The 19,868-nt window shown below is 40.5% G+C and overlaps 1 protein-coding gene across 3 annotated transcripts; it reads right to left on the reverse strand.

Annotated features, from left to right (window-relative positions):
• Positions 1-61: 61 nt before the first annotated feature.
• On the reverse strand, positions 62-17,852 carry l3mbtl2 (L3MBTL histone methyl-lysine binding protein 2). Of its 3 annotated transcripts, XM_050060387.1 has the most exons (18): positions 17,738-17,852; positions 16,858-17,310; positions 16,580-16,694; positions 16,239-16,372; positions 10,161-10,236; positions 9,760-9,839; positions 9,350-9,467; positions 8,621-8,755; positions 8,296-8,384; positions 7,903-8,149; positions 7,573-7,643; positions 5,308-5,412; positions 5,016-5,163; positions 4,777-4,859; positions 4,428-4,662; positions 2,792-2,857; positions 2,498-2,656; positions 65-2,404 (listed from the first exon to the last, which is right to left on the reverse strand). In XM_050060387.1, exons 2-18 carry the CDS (start codon positions 17,200-17,202, stop codon positions 2,040-2,042), a joined length of 2,571 nt encoding a protein of 856 aa, XP_049916344.1. In that variant the 5' UTR covers positions 17,203-17,310; positions 17,738-17,852; the 3' UTR covers positions 65-2,039. The 3 variants fall into 3 exon arrangements, with proteins under 3 accessions (XP_049916346.1, XP_049916344.1, XP_049916345.1); XM_050060388.1 differs by lacking the exon at positions 2,792-2,857; XM_050060389.1 differs by lacking the exons at positions 16,239-16,372; positions 16,580-16,694; positions 16,858-17,310; positions 17,738-17,852 and adding an exon at positions 12,683-13,217 and having other exon boundaries at positions 62-2,404.
• Positions 17,853-19,868: the final 2,016 nt, after the last annotated feature.

A 19,868-nucleotide genomic window follows, 5' to 3' on the forward strand; every position in this document is an offset into this window, starting at 1 on the left:
GCTGCCATTTGTACTGATGTTTTGAGACAACCTCTTCCTGAGGCTAAACCATGGATTCAACTCTCTACAACTGTAACTTGCCGAGGTGGTGTCACATATCCTGCCAGTCGGTTTTTCATTAGACAGCTTCGTTTTTGCAGTTTTTCATGTTTGCTGTTTCATCAAAAAGATTTTCTTTAATCCAGGGAACCTACACAGAGCACACATGCTCTATGTCAGCACTGCCCTTCTTCACATTCACAGCATTAAATCCACATTCTCAGCTTGTCGAGCTCCTGAGCAGCTGTGTTATAAGTTTTAGTCTTGAAGAAGCTAAATAAAGTGAATGTCACTAGCTTTAGTTACTTGCTCAAAAATGGTACAATCTTTGGCTTTATGCTAGTTATCCTTAACCACTATACCACAACTACAGAATGTACTCAGCTACATGCATTGAGACAAGTTGAAGAGAATAGTTTTTTTTTTTTTAATCAACGATTTTATATTCATACAAAAAAAAGAACACATCTGGATACAAAACAGGAAAAAATAAAACATTACAACACATGTTTGTCTGCTGTGTCAACTAATGACCTTCAAAGTCATATTTACAGGTTGGATGTTAGGTATAACTCATATAAACAAAAACAAAAGAAACCTATCAATTCTGCACACGCATTGTATAGTGGAGCTTGCCAACATGGAGAAGGTGAGGTAGTTTTAAATTCAAGGTGCAGTATGTAGTATTTAGTGGCATCTAGAAGGGAGGCTGCAGAATTACAGAACCAACTACCCCTCTGCTCCCCGCTCTCTTTCCATGCATAGTAATACGGCTACTGTAGAAACATGGCAGTGTAACATGGCATGCTCCGTGGAAGAGGACCTGCTCCCTATGTAGAAATGAAGTGTAACAAAAACGCAGTGGTCCTTGGTTTCAGGTGATTATACACCATTGAAAACATAATTAGGTTTCTGCCAATAGATCCCCCTAAATCCTGCACACTACACCGTTAAGTAGAATGGCTGAAATGGTCTTTGTAACCCATCTGGCACCATGACGTTAAAGTCTTAAAAGTCATGACTCTTAACATTTTCAGAAAATACAACCCTCTTTTTAAAATTCTTTTAATGGCCATTATCTTTTCAGCAATAGCCATCACACATATCTGCATTCTGTAATTACTCCTCTATATAGTACTTTTTATTGGTGGTGGCGGAGTCCGCCATTTCTGCTATGGACTCAAATTGCCTATTTAAGGCCATGAGATTTACAGGAAACATGCATGTATGTAAATTAGTATTACAGTTTGTAAATTTATCAGCCTTACTGTTCACTTTTCAGTCTCTGACAGCCTGTTAGAGCTGCATTAAGTAAATGTTTGTAGTGCCACGCTGTGTGCAGAATTAAATCAGATCGCGGTTGCTACTACTTTTGACTGACGTCTTTATTAAAACATTAGTTTAGTTGGTTGCACCAAGGACTGGGCAATATATCGATATTATATCTATATCTTGATATGGAACTAGATATCGTCGTAGATTTGGGATATTGCAATATTGTTAGTGTATTCCTGGTTTTAAAGGCTGCATTACAGTAAGAAGATGTCATTTTCTGAATGTATCAGACTGTTCTAGCCATTCAATCCACATTACTAATAATTATTTATCAAAAATCTCATTGTGTAAGTATTTTGAGAAAGCACCAATGGTCAACCCTTCAATACTGTTGAAATATCAGTCTTATTTTCTCCATATCGCCCAGCCATCGCTGCTTCTAAATCTATGACATGCTGCCAAATCAACCAGGATTGAAATGTTAAGATCATCACCATCAACCACTAGAGATACAAGTCGCACTGACTCTCCCAGCTCATGTAGCACTTTTATTATTTGCTCTGAAGAGCTCAGCCTGCCGTCTCATTTAGTCATTTTTGGTGGTTTTATTTCAGTTATTTATTCCCCATAATGGCTTACTTTACTTCATCACAGAGTCAGCCCAATCTTTTTTCTTATCCACCTTTTCCACAGTTCTCTTCATTCCTTAAGCAGACATACCCATCTCATGTCTCCATGTCTACAGTCTCTCCTGTCGTGTCCTGCTCTGAAATTTCGTCCATGGCACTATCATTTCCCCGGCTCCTCTCCTCTTGGTCCAGCTTGCTTTCACTCTGCTCCATGTTGCTTTCACCACTAAAGCTCTCTTCCAATGATGCACTCTCTTCACTTCTTTCTGCTGCATTTTCACTCTTCTTTGTATTTTCATTTGCTACGTTTTTCAAGCTGTGATGTAGTCCTGACTCTGACTCGCTCTCCTCCCCTCCCTCCTCCTGTTTTAATTTACCCGGAGAGACTTGTGGAGAGTTGTCTGGAGGATTAATGGGGGTCTCCATCTCCACCTCCTCCACTTTCACCTGCACTGCAAAGACTACAGAGATGGAATTATGTCAGAAAATTACCAAAATTGTCTTACATAAATGAGAAGAAGTTAGCATCATGTTGTATGAGGGTGTCCACTTACTCTCCCGCTCCTCTGGCTCAGTCTTGGGCTGGACAAGAGGCATTTTTGGAGGAAGACAGAGACTTGGAGAACCGTCAGTGCTAGTGACCGTGGGTTGCTGCTGACCAGCATCATCTTTAGCTTGCTCCTGAGAGAGCCTCTTCTTTGCATTCTTCTTCTCTATTGACAACAAAACAAGTAGGGGAGAGAATAGTTACTTCACTACGTGATGTAAGAAAACATTGAATGTGAGGGCTAATCGGATTTCTGTGACAAGACACAAGACTACAGATACAGTTCTGAGACAAAACTTACTTTTTTTGCCATACACAAAGTGCTTGTATTTCTTGTTTTGTACCGCCTGATTTTCCACTACATCAACTGGAAAACAGAGTGAAACACCTGTTAGCAGTCGCTCCTCTACTGCTAACTGCTGACTAATGGGAACAACAATTTTTTGAATTGGTTCAGTATTGAGTGAGACTATAAACATAACTTGTCAGGGCATTTGTGCATCATCAATTTACGTCCACTCAGAAGTGCTTGTTTTTTCCACTGACAGGCTCAGAGTATTGTTTTTAGGCCCCGTTTCCACCAAGCAGTACACATTTTTTTCGTCTCCACTGTGAAAAGTTGTGGATGGTACCAATGGAACTGTTCCGCACCGTCCCCATTTTTGGTCACCCCTTCTGTTGGGTTACCTAGCACACTGATCCATGACTACAAGATGGAGCTGTGAACACTGCAGTCTGTTGACTGGTCAATAGCGGACGGTCACTCTGCTCAGGGCTGAGTTGTGGCTGGTTTTGAGGCTCATGGTACCACTGTTCATACCGTGGAGAGTTTTACAAAATGAAAGGAAGTTTTGCTGCCTCTCTCAGCAGCTGTAGTCTGAGAAAAAAACCCTGAGCTTGCCTGACAAGGACTAAAAGCACAAACACACTTTTTTTAAAAATATCCCACTGAGAGAAATTCACTCTTGCCTGTACTATTCTGTTCAAAAATATCAACGTGCAGCCTCATTCTGTGGAAGATAAACAAGGTGCAGACTTCCATGTGTATCGCCAGTCATGAGGAAATACAGCCAGTGCTGGATGAAAACAGTGAATGACAACAACCCCGCAAACATTTAAGAGTACTGTTTGCGGTGGGAACATTCAACGGACCTAGCATCTGGATACCATGGATAAAGGGTTACTTTTGGTTCCAAAGGTACCATACTGAAGGTGTTTGATGGAAACGGGGCTAAAGTGTCTGACAACATGATGAAAAGGATCCCTACAGAGATAGACTTTTTTGTTAAAGAGTAAGCTCCTTTTGTTTAACAGAAAAGGTCTCGAAATTGCCATCAGCAAACCCACCAGACTACATGTCAATTAACAGTAATTTTAGAGTGTATAAACATATTTTCACATCTATCTGCGTGAATTAAGGTTTTGTTTTAACCAAACCAGAGTTGGTTGTTGTTGGAACAGTACGAAGACAAACCAAGATGTTTTTTGTGAGTTTTATTTTGCTTCTGTTGAGTTTAAATGATGAAGTGTGTTTTTTAATGATAAAATGATTGCTTATTTAAATAGAGTCTGGTGGGTTTGGCGTAGCAATCTCAGGGCTGTTACTGGGTAAACAAAAAATAATTTTACTCTTTTAAAGAAAGGTCTATCACTGTATGAAGGGATCCTTTCCATTATGTTGTCAGACACTAAGAACAACAACTGGAGCCTGTCAGTGACAAAAACGGTGCACAATTGCCCATTAACATTACTCAGCAGCCAGTTTCGATAGTGCTCTCACTCAGTACTGGACCAATTTAAAAAACTTTTGTCTCCATTAGTGACTTAGACACAAAAACATCGTCAAATAGGATCCAGGTTGAAAAACACAAAAGTGACCCTCTAAAATAAACTCTACAACACACTAGGGCGTATTCCTATTAAATGGGGGCACTTACCGAGTCCAGGAGGAGGCTGGAGCTGGTAGCCCATGAGGTCACACCAGCCAGTGGGGTAGATGTCTGGGGACTGGTGGTCGACCCACTGGTCGAACTCATCCTCCCAGCCGTCAAAGTGGATCAGCAGCAGGCGGCCCACGCAGCGCTTAACGGTGGCCACACACACTAGGCGTGGCTCCATCAAGTCCACCGCCTCCAGCTTCATGTTGGGGGAGAAGCCATGACCTGGGTAGTCCTGATTGAAATGGATAAACTACAGGTTCATATGCCATGTGTGCATACGTATTTGCGTGTATACATTTACAAATGGCTTCATAAGGGTTTGTCTTGGTCTGCCTTCCTGTCTTACAGCGTTAAACAGTCGTGCTGGTGCAGCTGTAGCCCCGGTGTCCTTCAGGTATTTGTCCCAGGTGAAGGTCTGAGAGTCATAACCTGCCAAGACACAGATCATAAATAAATCATGCATTAACTGACAGCACCTTTCAAGACCAACATGAAGCAAACTAGTAGCAGCAGAGAGTGCACAAGTGCTGCAGACACAGTGTCAGCTGAAGCAGAGACTGAAGGGAGAGGCACATTTATATTTACCTGGAGGTACTGTGAGAGGGATGTTGTTCTTTTTACAGAAGTCTTTGGGAAGGATGGCATGAGAGGAGGCATGGTAACAAAACCAATCAGAGCCATTGTTTGATGTGGTACCATCTATACCCACCATCAGGTAGCCATCTAACAGCACCTGGGAGGAGTGAAAACAGAGATTGAAAAAGAGATAACAATGTAAAAGTTAGTGTGTTCAAAAGAAGGCAATGTAACTGAGGTCGAATCAAGATTAAACAAACAAAGCACACAAAATCAAACCAACCAAAAACAGCTATCTTACCTTGTGTACAGTGGCCACACAGATGCTTCCCAGGTTTAAAGGGTCAATGGCCTCCAGCTTCATTCCTTCCTCAAAGAAACCTCCCTCCATGTAAACAAACCTGGGCTGCAGATCATACAGTGGTTGACAAGAGTTTTGCTAAAGCAGCGCTATGTAGAGTGTGACTTTCCATAGTGAGCGCAGATTGTCACATCAGAAATAACACAAAAATTTACTGTGATGAAAATTAGTTATGAAATGGGACATACAGAGTGAATTGAGAGTATCTGAGTGTTTCTGTTAGCTCAGCTCCAAGCTAAACTTTAACATGACTTTAAGTCCCCCTTCACTCAAAAATGTGTTTTGCTGATGTTTATGTCCCCTTAAATGTCTGACCTTGATGATAGTGACTTGTATCTGTGCAAAGTTTGTCACTAGAGGGGTGTTTTCACACTCCACTATGAAAGGGGGCGATGTCTGTGCACTTCCTTAAAATCTGAGATTCTAATGTACAATCAAGCAAGATTAGCTATTTCACCAGGGCTGCCCATAAGGGGGGAAAAAGGGGGGGGAAAGGGAGAAAGGTTCCTGGGGCCCAACTGCTAGGGGGGCCCATAGAGGCCAGCTATAATCATGTTCACAATATAAAATATGATTTTGAACAAAAATGTTCACCATTACAATTGAAAACAACCAAAATAAACATAGCATTTCTTATTGTTTTAGTAAAACATAGCCTGTTTCATAATGAAAACCTGCCACATAACCAGGCATGCCAGGAAGTCACTCAGGAGCAAGTCAATAGAGAAGCTAATCCTGTGTTACAGGAAACACATTAACGACAGGGGAACAAACTTGACACGAAACCAGCCACAAAAATTAAACCTCCAGTGCAAAGTGGACTTGTCTATACAGAGAGCAGAGTCAGCATTGTGAACGTTTTGACAGCAAACATGGCAGACTTTGCAGTTTTTGGATGTAAATCTGACACAGGAACTATTGAATTTCCCCTTGGGGATGAATAAAGTTATTCTTATTCTTCTAACTACCAAAAACCCCATCAGAGCAGACGTATGTTTCACAACCACTAACGCTGTTTCAGCCAATGCCTGTTACAAGCTAAGAAACAACATTAACAAATAAAAGATGCTTATTACGTTTTACCATTCTGATACATTAGATAGTTGCAGCTTTTGGTGCGCAGCAGACTCTCTCATCCGAGTTTGGGTCTGACTGAGGCTCAATCATGTGGCTGAATCTCTCCGTTATTCCCTCCAGCACTAACATTGGCCATCTTGATGACCACTGCTCTTTCACCAGTCAACCTAGTGCTGGTTTCACAGAGACAGACCTATCTCTACACTTTGTTTTAGCGCTTTACCAGGGCTGGAGCAATCGAAAAATCGAAACCTACTGCAAGCAGTGGAGGTGGGTGAGGCACAAGGTCAGATCCAGAATTCCTCAATGAGGGAAAAAGAGTAGATCTTTTTTAGTAAAACTTTTTCTGTGGGAAAACCATGTTAAAAAAATCTGAATCAGAGCAGAGTATTTTTGCATACTTTAAAATAAATCCGGAGGGGGACTTGCAAATAATAAATAATAAATGCTAAAATAATTTGGAATTATAAACAGCAAAGACTTAAGCAGCTCCCCTTAGGGGCTGTACACATGCCGAATATTTTGTGCCCTCAAATTCATTGTTCTCAATGTAGACGCATGGCAGGCACGCTCAGTGCCGTCGCAGCTTGCACACACTCCTGAATGCCTATTTTTCAGGGTGCAACGGATGCGCCCCAAGTTCAACTTTTAAAACGCAGTAGCATGCACACGTCACGTGACGAGGAACAACTGATTACAGCCGACCGATACCTTTACCGTCTTCCATGAATATCAGTCTGTGGTAAATACGGAACAGTTGATTATTTTAGCGCAGGGCTGCCAGAGCTTTACATCTGACTCCCGTACGATATGCCCACACACATAAACAGCAGCTGGAAGAACATCAGCTCTGCACTCAGGATATCAGGTAAATAGGCTATGATATGGTGACTGTTAAGGCTGCCTAGCAACCTCAGATGCAACCTGCCTGTAAAGAGATGTAGTATAAACTGAATTATTTCCTAAATTGCACTCTTATCTAGTGTCGAGGGATTTACAGTCAATGTTTCCATAGAACCACACCTTGGTAATAAAAAATGGTTTCAATCCAAAGCAGGTGTTGTTTGTACTTTTGCTTTTTGAAATTTGTTTGAAGAATTGTTTCTTGAATAACAACATTTTCCTTACCTTCTTAAAAAGCAGATGTGAACTGTCACAGTTACCCTTCCAACCACTGTGAGCTGCTTCCACACTGTTTGCTGTAAGAAAAAAAAAGAAGCAACTTTTATTTTTCTTACTGTCATGATGAAAAAAACATTTCAAGTTAAAAGCTTTAGTTCAAGACTAGAGTGAAATGTGTGTACCACTCTTTCTCTCTCTACAGTTTCCTTTATTTATTGTGCATATTATTCAAGCATTTTGCTGTCTTTATTTTATTGCCCCTGTCATTTTGTCTGTGTTTATGTCTATATTGCAGGCCATCAATCATGTTTATGAGATAAAAAGGCCTCGACCTACCAGCTTCCTTAATGGCATGACCCACTTTGCTGGACCAGCCAATTGGGTGCAGGAGGGGACTCCACATGTGGCACCAGAAATCAGAGATTGTGTTTTCAGGGGCGTCGCTTTGGTCTGCGTACACCAGCCGCAGACGGCCACCAACAATCGAGTCTATGGTGGCCACTCGGGTCCGACTCACGTATTTGGGGTCCACCACCTCCACACGCATACCTATTCTGAAAGAGGTCTTCATGCTCTCTGCCAGCTAGAGACAGATGGAGGGTGGTAAAGGGTCAGAGATTAATTAAGTGAATTTAAACTATTCATGTACATTTATTCATCATTCTCTTCACATGTATGACACATGTGGGTTACCATTTATGAGCCAAATCATTCAGTATAAAGTTTCACCTTCAGGTAGATGTCAACAGGTAGAGTGTTGGACCCCACCAGCTTCTTCATCAGATACTCCTTCCAATCTGGGATGTCCTGCTTCACATCTATTAACACATATCGTCAAATTAGAAGACATCCTGTTGCTAAAATATCTGATAAAGGCCAATCACGACTTATTTAAATCCATCAGTATCTGCTGAATTAACAATGTTAAAATTGTAATGCTACATTTTATATTTTCTTAACTGCTGGCACGGCCAGGACACTAAGAACTCATGTCTGCTGTCCTAATGTCATTGGGAAGCCACTGAATCGCTGTGGTCCCAGTTTCGATCCTCACCTTGTGGTGGCACCAGCAGCTTGCTCGTCATGGCGCACCATCCAATCGGGTTCAGCTCTCCCGACACGAGGCTGCACCAAAAATCTTTGCTGCTGTCGTGCTCAAAGCCTTCGTATCTTAACAGGGCTTTGTATCCTGGAGATAAGGGGTGGGGGGAGAGAAAGACAGTGAAGTTACTAAAGATGCTACTGCCATGCCAAAATATCAGGCCAATATAAACTTTTTATTAAAGATTAGATGCTGGGTTGTGGAACTTAAGTAGAAGCGGACAAAGTTGGTATGTCCTTTTGTCTGTCCAACACTTCGGTGCAATACCTTGACAACTGCCGGGCACACTATACAAAAATTTCCTGTGAATATTCACAGTCAGAGGGGTTCACTTCCCCATCAGAAATAGCTGTCTGACACCAAGGCGAAGTGGTGAGATTATTCTAAATACAGCATACACTTAAGAGTCTGGTCGGGAATTTAATTCTGGCTTCACTGTGCAAACATCCTGTAATAACCTTTGAGCGTACTGTAATTCAAGTGGACTGAGAGAACACTAGACTTCTGCACCACACTCAGAGAAAATCAGATCCATAGGCTTACTAAGGGTCAGAGAAGCTTTAAGATCGATTAAGAATAAGAAAATAAATGCAACAACTGCTGAACTTCATAATCATAAACCAAATAATTCTACAGTGGAGTCGCCTGTTAACATGAACACTGACAGACAGATGGACACACCTGCAATCTGGATGACAGTAGCAATCCAGTAGACTTTACTGGGCAGGACTGCGTTTGTGTTCAGGACCTCCACCTTCACCCCCACCGTGATGTCGTCCCACTGGGCACACAGGGGAGCCTGCAGGTAGGAGATCACATGTTACCTTACAGATCATCAGTGTGAGGTCATTCATTTGTTTCACATTCATCTTTAACCCAGATATTTTTTTCAGCATCACTCAGAGTTTACTTCTAATTATTTTATTTTTTTTAATTTTCATGCTGATGATTTTGCTATTTAAAAGGCTGGGTTAATGCCAATCAAAAATTTTACATGAGTTGGCATAATTGACCCTACAATACTCGGGCCAAATCCCAGAACATTCATCATCTGTCACTGTTTCTAATTACACTTCGCAGAAAGGACTCACATGTCTGAAGCAGGACACGGATGCAGCCAGAGATGTTTCCTTCTCCAAGTAGGTGCCCCATTCAAAACCTGCAGCCAGCGCTACAGAACAGGAAGAACAGAGGGATCATACAGCTAGGTAAAATATTGTGAGATGTTTGTTGTGTATATATAATGTATGCAGTTTCTACTAATCCCAAACAAGCACCAAATGCCAGTAAAGTCAGTCTTTGCAGGATAAATCAATGGTAACCCACAGAACTGCATGGCCCTGATCAGACTAGTATCTTGTGTCAAGATTTACTGTACATTTAGACATACTAGAGTTCACATGTGACATCAGAATGTGTTGCAAATAGTTGCCGCTTTGCATCTCATTTAGTCCTGGAATAAAGTAATTGTGTGTGTGTTCAGTGGCCTCACCATCCTGTCCTGTGGGGGCTGGAGGGGCTTTGTTCACCTTGTTCAGCACCGTGGCTTTTTTTGAGGGGGGCCTTCCCTGGAGAGAGAAGCACAAACAGAGATTAAGCAAAGTCATCTCATCATCTTCATCTTTGTTGCCACTTCACCACATGAAGCAGGTTGTAGTGCATTTAGCCACATGACTGGTTATTCAAACTGTTGGCACATACTGCAGGAGAGGAGAGAAATGAGTCGCACCTTTAACTGGTGAAAAGTTTTTAACAAATTCCGGTGATATTTCCAGATATGTAAAGAGATGAGCGGCAAAGAAACACCTGTGCCTGTGGTAAATAGCTCTGTGGATGCTAATGCTTTGACTTACAGCTGATTAAATACTCACAGATGAACAATTACTCTGAAAGTAAAATCAAGGATGAGTAGCAGCTTTAAAAAGGCAAAATCAGAAAATCAAACTTTAAGACTACAGTAAACTCACTGCACGGCAACTTGTCTTCTTAAAACGCTTAAGGAAAGACCTGGCAATAAGAATGTTAGTAATATGTACAGTCATGTATTTCCAGTCTTAACATGCAAGAAACATACAAAACAGACACAATAGATTACAACTACAGTAACATATTAATTACAACTATGAAACCGTCTGACTTAGGGCTGCAAGTAAGAACTGTTTTCATGATCAATTCATCTGCCAGTGATCTTCTCAGTGAACATACTGTTTGGTGTTTGACATGTACAGACTGCTATCAGTCAGCAAACTGCACACTGCCCATTGCACCACACATCTGTTTTACATAGTCATCATAAAAATTACATGGTCATGTTAAAAAAAAGTAAGTAAATATATGCAAATATATAACTATACACACATACATACACACTTACATGCACACACATACCTACACATACACATTGCATGGTTAAGCTACAGTTAGCTTCCACTTTAAGGCTTTAATGGACAAGGGGACAAGAGAGTTGTTAAAGTGGTTAAGCTTTCACTGGGGGACTCTAAAGTGTCTGCCCAAGGGGAGAAGTTGGTACTGATGATGGAGGACATGGGTGGGGTCTGAGATAATCTTCTGGGCCTGTCTGATAATGGTTTGCTCAAAGGTAGACTGGAGTGTGGCATGCTGCCTGACTCGTGATTCTCATGGCTCTCTGCATAAGCCTGGTAATCTGGGCCTTCAGTTGCACACTGAGGTTACCACACCAGGCTGAGACGCCAGACGGATGCTCTCAAATACGATGTGTATGTCCAGGTATTTATATGACTCAACCTGGGCTATGTCTTGGTCATGGGTAACCACTGGTGAATGGTTTCCAATACATTTGGGGTCGAATATCATCTCCTCAGTTTTATTGATGTTAATGATGAGAGAATATCTAACGCATGGCATAATATTTTAATTCAAGAAACCTCCTCTTGGCTCCGTTCTCAGGCTTAAGAAAGTCAAGGTAATGACAGGAGACTTTGACCAATCACAAGTCATTTCAGAGGACACACGTCCACATCCCTTCGACAAAAGCCTGATTCAGTGATGGAGAGTCGACTGCCTACACTGCAAAGCAACCCCCCCCCAAAAAACCCAGACAGACTCTAAAACAGAGACTAACAATACACAAAATGAAACGTGGCAATATCAGCGTAGCATTCAAGAGATTGTCTCACTCCCCACTGCTACACAGCAGACAGGAGAGCAGACAGCAGTTCTGGAGACTGACCCCAGTAAGCAGCCACAGCAACAAGAATCCCGCCAACGCAAACCCCTGCTCCAGGGAACTGGACAGCCTTGACCCCCCTCCGAATCAGTTAACTTTCTGTTGCTGCTGTTACACAGGTTAGACCCAGCACTACTGCTTGCCACCAGCCCACTGTGACGCTGGGTGCTGGGGGGTTTGCACAGGCAGATTTTGAGCTGTTACAGTCACCGACCATGGGTCAGCCTCGCAAGCTGCTGCCCACTCTCTTCACAGGGAAGGAGTCCACAGTAGCGGGGAGTGAAGCTAGGGGATGGTGGGGTGGCTAGCTAGCTAAGTCGTGTCAGATTTTACATCTGATAAAGGAAGAGTGGGGGCAAGGAGGGGCTGAGTGAATGTACTGTGTATAAAGAAGTTTATTTATGTATTAAATAAATAAACATATGGGAAATGCTGGGTTATGGTACAAAGCGCATGCTTATGCCTGTGGTCTGTGGTGGGAGGGGCTGAGCACAGAGGGAAGCTGAAGGAGTGTGTATTTTCAAATTCTGCCTTTACTTTTCCAGATTCCTACCTACCCTAGCTTTAATGACAAGGAGAACAATTTATTTTTTCTAAAAAAATAAATAAATAAATAAAGTTCACATAAATATCTAAATGGAGATAACCTAAAACTCCTATCTAATACTGCTGTAAATTTATTTTTTTGCATAATCACTATTCAATATCATATCTTTTTTTTTTTTTTTACTGCATCATTATTGCTTTGCAGGTCCTGTAAGTTGCAGAGGACAAGTAGCCGTCCTGTCTCTACCACACTAACTTACCAGGTAATCCAGGTAAACGACAGTGGCGGTAGGGTCACCTGTCTGGGAGGTGTGCGTGTATCTGAACTGAGTGGTGGGCACGGCGGTGCTCTTGAGGAGCCGGGCCCGGCGGGACGGCTGACCCAGGATGTCGTGGTAGTCATCCGGCTCGAAGTGCTTCTGACAGACGTGCAGCTTGTTGAGAACATGCAGCGGAGTGTTTACTTCCATGTTGAGAGCCACCAGCCATTGCCTCAGTCTGTCCGGGTCACCGACTGGAAAGCGATGAAAGGCGAGGTTGGGCCGTTTGGTGTTCCAGCACGAGTCAACGCAACACTTTTGCACCATTGAGCCGGTTTAATACACACACACGTCTCCTATGAAATAAGGTGTGAAATGATCCAGACACGCCCGCAGAGAGTCTTCCAGCTCCGTGCAGTGAATTTAAGTCCTGCGCGGTCCTCCTCTTCTTCTCCACTCTCGTTTCTTAAATGGCGACCGTTTTTTGTGAAATACTGCCTCCACGTGTTCGTAATTAAAAATTATGAGAATATAATTATAGGCTACACCACAATATAAATACATTTGGTTTACTTAACGTCCTTAAATGTACTTCCAATAGCAGAAATCTTAGGCTGAATCTTGGGAAAATGTGTATAAACAATGCTGTTGTCTCAGAATTATAAGAAAAAAATTCATGAAAAAACATCTGCTCGTTTTTCTGAATTCATAAGATTATTATCTGAGTTTTAAGAAAGACTTTCATGAAAAAACATGTTCCTAAATTAATAAATTAATTATCTGAGAATTATGAGAAGAGTGTTCATGAAAGAAAATCTGCTCTTGTTATCCTGAATTACCAATATTATCTCAGAATTATGGGAATAATTTTCATTAAAAAAAAAAACTGCAATTGTTTTCTGAATTAACAAGATTATTAGCCCAGAATTGTGACGGAAAAAGATTTATGTAAAAATCTGCTCATTTTTCTAAAATTAATAAGATTATTTTCTAAAAATTAAGGGAAAAGTGTTCATGAAAAAAAATCTGCTCTTGTTTTCCTCAATTAATAATATTATCTCAGAATTATGACAAATATTTTCATGGAAATAAAAATCTGCTCTTTTTTCCCCACCCTAAATAAATGAGATTCTTATTGTGGAATTCAGAGAAAGGTTTTCATTAAAAAAAAAATCTGCTCTTGTTTTTTCGAAATAACAGGACAATTAACTCAGAATTCTGAGAGAAGTTTCCATGGAGAAAAAAAAAATCTGCTCTCATTTTTTCTGATCAATATCAGTAACATAATAATCTCATTAATTCACAAAAAATATATTTACAATATTGTTATTTCGCCATGTCAGAAAAACAGGAGCAGATTCTTTCCATGTAAACTTCTCAGAATTCTGAAATAATTAGTTTGTTAATATTTTTTCCTAAAGTGAAAGCATTACACCTCCATACCATATAGCTCCACCAAATGCTTTTCTTCTCCTGTCTTGTAAGACATTCAACTAAAAATATGTTTGGGTGCTGGACTATTGGTCAGACAAAACAAGCAACTTGAAGACATCACCCTTGTCTTTAGGAAATTAAAATGGCCATTTTTCTAGCAAATAGGATTGGTTAATTAATCTAAATTAAATGTAAAAACTGTTGCTAGTTGCAGCCTATAGGAATATATGATCCTGTCAGAAAGCGAGAAATAAGACATGAAGCTACTTAAAAGGAAAACTGAATAAGGTGCTAAACATTTAAGGGGGCACTGAACAGCACACGCAAACCTAAACCAAACTCTAACCATACGAAAAATGTTCAAGTCTCAACAAATCACACCAGAATAGTGGCACTCTGGACAGATATTTTCTTCAATGACCAATGAAGCACTAGTAATCACAAAAACATCAAATGTGGCTTAATCCTGATGCTTTTCAGTGAAAAGACAGTTCCCTTTAAGTCTGGACAATATGTAGTATTTCACATTGTTTTGTACTCGTTCATAACTATATGTACTCATTTAATCTCTGTGCTTGGACTTGTGGAGAAAGATATGCGTTGCTGATTTTGATTGCGTGTAAACCTGAAGTATCAATGTTCTTATTAGGGTCAGTGTCGACACTGTGCGCTGCTAAAAACGTCAATATGATAGTGATGAAAAAGATTTTGTTGTACTGAAATAGTTCCAAGAGACACTGTTGCTCATACTATAGATTTGCTGATGGAGGTGCTTAAAAGAGCAAAGGTGTCAAGTACTCCAAGGTGGCTGCGCAGAACATCTGCTGGACATTAGAGGGCCACAGAAGCTTCACAGGAGCCTCCACAAGTCTACCCTCTGAGAGGAACAGGAACAAAAGTGGCTGTGTTGCTAGCAGTAAAGAGGGGAAGTGAAGGAGCATGAAGAAAAGGACGAGAAGGGAAGCTTCTGTCTGCACCTCAAGAGGAAGGACAGGAGTTGTGAAATTAGAGCAGCTGGATGAAGACTGCTGAAGGGAAATGTCAGAGAGAAAACCCCATCACTGCTTCTCCGCAAGTGGACTCCGTCAGTGGCCAAGCAGCAATGAAAGTGCGGCAGAAAGAAATGCTTATGTCAAAAATCTACCACCTTTCTGTATAATAAGTTATTTATGAAGCTACGGGTTTGGAAAACAACACTAACTCTGAATACAAACAGTATCACCTATAACTAACCTAAAGCATTAGTATGTGCAGTCAACAGACCTGATGAAATCACAGACACAAAGACGACGGTGTGAGGAAGGCCTTGTCAAAAAATGTGTAAACTAACCAAAGTGCCAAGTTAGCGTAATTATTTAATTTAGCAAAGCAATTAACTACAAATGCCTCATTGGTGCCACCTAGTGGTCCGGTTAGTCCTGTTATTTGTGTGTTTAACTCAAAAAATAAAGATTACAGCTGTGAGTTAGACCATAAACAATAAGTTGACTAATCTATTAGTCAATTAACAGAAAATGACAAACTATTTTGATAAGCAATTAATTGTTAAAGTATGAAAAAATGCTGTTTCTAGCATCTCAGAAATGCTGATCTCCTGCTTTTCTCTGTTTAATGTCATATTAAACAGAATATCTTTAGGCTTTGGACTAATGAAACAAAACATTTAAAGTCATCACCTTGGACTTTGAGAAACTGGGACAGAAATTTTTCACTATTTTCTGACATTTTATAACCCAGACAGTTAATCAAGAAAATCATCTGCAGATTTATCAATAAAAAATAATCATTAGTTGCAGCCCTACTGTGTGAAATGCTGTAAAAACAGGTTTATGCTCAGCAAATATTCCCAGTATAAAATAAAAATGGCTTATATTGTAATGTGCACTATGTAAAAGAGTACAAATATTTGCTTTTAAGAAGTATTTAGGGTGAAAAATAAAACTCAAACAAGTTAGCTGACAGATTATAAAACGGTAATGAAAAACACAGGTGCATATGTATGAAGAGACTCTCTCTAAAATGTTACATCCTCTACATGAGATGCCACCTACATAACATGGCAGCACACACACTCATTATTCAGCATTGTTTATGTGCTGCAACATCACATATTTTTTCTCACCTGCAGACGTGCCAATATGGAGGACTTCTTGGAGTTTGATGAATAAGAGCGTGAACAAGATATACTGCAGAAACGCTTGGTCTTTGAAAAGAAGCTGCTACTAGTGCCGGCGGTGCCACACATCTCACACACCACTGTAAAAATAAATAATAAAGTAAACATATTTAGTATAAATCATCATTTAATTTTATCACAGTTCCTACAGTTTATACTGATGGGATTTTTATTTTATTTTGAACCATTGTCTGAGACCTTCCATCACTCATTTTGACTTTGACTTTAAATAGCATTTAATTACAGAGACAGAAAATGGACATACAGTTTAATCATTTGCACCTCACCTGGTCGTTCTTCTCTGTTTTTTTCCGCCGCCTTTGTCACTCCTCTTGTCAGATGTTCTTCATGACCTCCTCCATCAGTATCATCAAACTGAAAGGGCATTTCATTGTATGGTGCCTGAGAAGAGAAAAAAACACAGTGATAAATGGAAAGCTTGAATGTGTCTTTACATCATACATGTAAACAAGCAAGAGGTTTGTTTAAAGCTCTCAGAATGGCAGAAACTCTCTTTGTCTCTCTGCAGTGACCTTTCTCCGTAATAATAACTACTCACACTTACAGTACGCTCTCTTGGTTCAGCTGTAAAGCCCCGCCGTTGGATAGCTGGCAGGCAGCTACTACATCCCACTCCTTTGCAGGAGAGACAGTGTGGACGGAGGAACACTGTGGGAACAGCTCCTGGCTTTAGCTTCAGAGCCCCCGTGGGTGCTCTTGGCTCAAAGTACTCCCTGCCAAAATGCTCGCTGCAGAGGTGAGAGTTGGGTGTGGCGACCCACTGGGTGCGGGTGCGCTGGACCTGCTTCTCCCATTTGCGAAACTCCTCATGGTCCTTGGGGAATTTAAAGAGCGTCGCACCATCTTCTGCAGTTTTGCCACATCCATAGGCCACACAGTGGTAAGGCATCCTGTGCTCTGCTCACAAGAGGATCACTAGAGACTCCCAGTGCAAAGCAGGATCTACAGCCAATGCATCTGTTCTTCTTTAAAGCTGGAGGCTGTTGTTCTGTGAGCTCTGCAGGGGAAAGTGATGAATGCATGTCACAAATAGCAGACAAAATTCTTAGTCTAACCCAGAAAATACATTCTGTAACACCAATCTCTATGCACCAGAGAGGAGAAAACAGCTGGTCAGCAGGAGCAAATGTTAATTTCTAGGCAAGACAGACTTCTACAAACCAGCAGTTATCTGTCAAATAAGTGCATACAAGATAAATATATATGAAATAAAATAATGAACACAGAATTTAGCTGTTGAAATCACTTTTAAAGCAAATTGTCACAGCTAAAAGGCTTAGAAACAGGCTGGTCAAAACATAAACAAAAGTGTGGCTAGCTCACACGCTACTGTAAATGCAAGCTAAATGCTAACAGTGCTAATAGCACGTTTGTTTAGTTCCGACGCAGCAGTTCACTTGTTTTTACTTTCAGTGGTTACTTACATATATGCTGATACTCTTTAGGCACTCACTGAAATGTATAACGCAACTGGAAAACTATTTGGGCGTGAGTTCAGCTGTGCCTTCGCAGCCCTCGGCACTCTGTTGTGGTCGCCTATCTTTTGACGTCATTGTAGTTTCTTTACGCACTTCCAGCATCATGGGAGATGATGTTTTAGAGGAATTGGAAGGAAGCATTGTGAGATATTCCTCAAATCTCAAATTAATTAATATACGAGCATAGAAGTGCTAAAACTATTTAATTTACTAATAGTTAAAGTAAAAGTTATTGGTAAATGTTGTAGTAATTGTAACAATAAATGTTTTAGTGGTTGCCTTGCCTGGTCAAATAAGCCTGCTTTTTTAAAGGTCCAGTGTGTCAGATTTATATGAATATTTTTGGCAGAAATGGAATATAATATAATATGTATATCTTCTTTGGGGTGCTGATTTTTTTTATTTTTTTTATGTGATGCTTGTGACTGCTTTATTCAATGTTTTTACTGGTTTAAATCACCAAGTCCATTCGTTTTTGAGAGGAAGATATCTCTGCAGATAATTTGGGTCCTGGTAAAAAATACCTGAACAATGAACACTGAAGGTGCTTTCACACCTGCCCTGTTTGGTTCAGTTCAATTGAAGTCAAGTTCATTTGCCCCCTAAGTGCAGTTTTGTTGGGCAGCAATCGCACTTAGGTGCCCATCAAAACAATCAGACCAAGACCTTCCTGAGGAGGGGGTCTGGTTTCAACCAGACTGTGGTGCGGTTCATTTGTGGTGAGGACATGGTCTGACCTCGATCCGTGTTCCGTGAGAACACGAACCAACTCTAGGCAATTATACAACTTTGTAACAAAATCAGTCCCTGATATGGACCAAAGCAAGCAAATTGTAGGTCTGAAAGCATCCTAATGAATTCTATCCGGGAGAAGTTTCAGCTTGTTGCAATCTGCAATCCTCACCACTAGATGCCACTTTATCCCCCGAAATCTTACAAAATGTTCTTTTAATAAAACCTTTAAAACCTCCAGAACTCAGTTGCTTTGCATTTGCAGTGTTGTGTTTTTTTCCTGCCATACTTACAGAAAATACAGATATGCATGCCTGTTTTTCTGTAGTTTATTTCTATAAAATCTTTTTATTGCCATAATGACTATTTACTGTTTAAAATGGCAATTATTTTTGGAATTATTATTATTAATATTTTTGTCCAAAATTGTTAGAGTTTTGCTCCTCTTTCTTTAATAAATTAAGTTAAGTCCTTAATATCACTCTTGAATCCAGCCCCTTGATGGCTATCTTTGGGGTACCCCTTGCACTGGTCAGTCTGCCTAAGAAAAATATTGTTGCTTTTGCTTCACTCATTGCCCAAAGATATGTTTTGTAACATTGGAAAAGCCATAATCCTTCTGCCACATCCTGGTTGTCTGATTTAAAGTCCTTATTTATCATTAGAAAAGGTGAAATATTCCCAGAGAGGCTCATATGCCAGTTTCAACAAAAGATGGCAACCTACCATTCCCTTTGTAAATAAAAACCTTTCTGGACCCCATATGATTCTTATTGCATCTAATATCTTGGAATAAGCATCTTGACTATCTTTCCTATGGTGTTCTTCTCCCAGCTGAATATTACAAGCAATACTCCAATATACTGGCTGCCACATTAATTAAGGTATATAAAAATCATTATCATTGGAGCAGCTACATGGAACATTTAATAATGCCCTGATTTCATTGATTCTCAGGGTGGAACCTAATGACCCAGGAAGTTTTAGAAGTTTACTCTGAGACTGGAGAAGATGTTACCAAATGTAATTCATATGAATCAGGTCATCTTTATCATGGGTAGCTCATCTTCAGATAATGTCAGAGGACCGCTGCGCCTCATGAGGCTAAACCGAAACGAAGACACCTCAATAACGGCTGTCTCCCTTGATGTGGAGAGAGCATTTGATCTGATGGAATCGGATCGGATCGGGCTTTCTGGGACATACTTTGAAAACACTTGGGGTTGGGGAGCTCAGAGGCTGCAGTTTTAACAAACAAGAGACCTGAACTTTTGTTTGGTATGTATTTTTAATTTTTCCTATCTATTTGGGATCAGTAGGACCCAATAAATATGAAAAAACTCAA

The sequence above is a fragment of the Epinephelus moara genome, chromosome 13 (assembly GCF_006386435.1).
Source record: "Epinephelus moara isolate mb chromosome 13, YSFRI_EMoa_1.0, whole genome shotgun sequence".
NCBI lineage: Eukaryota > Metazoa > Chordata > Actinopteri > Perciformes > Serranidae > Epinephelus > Epinephelus moara.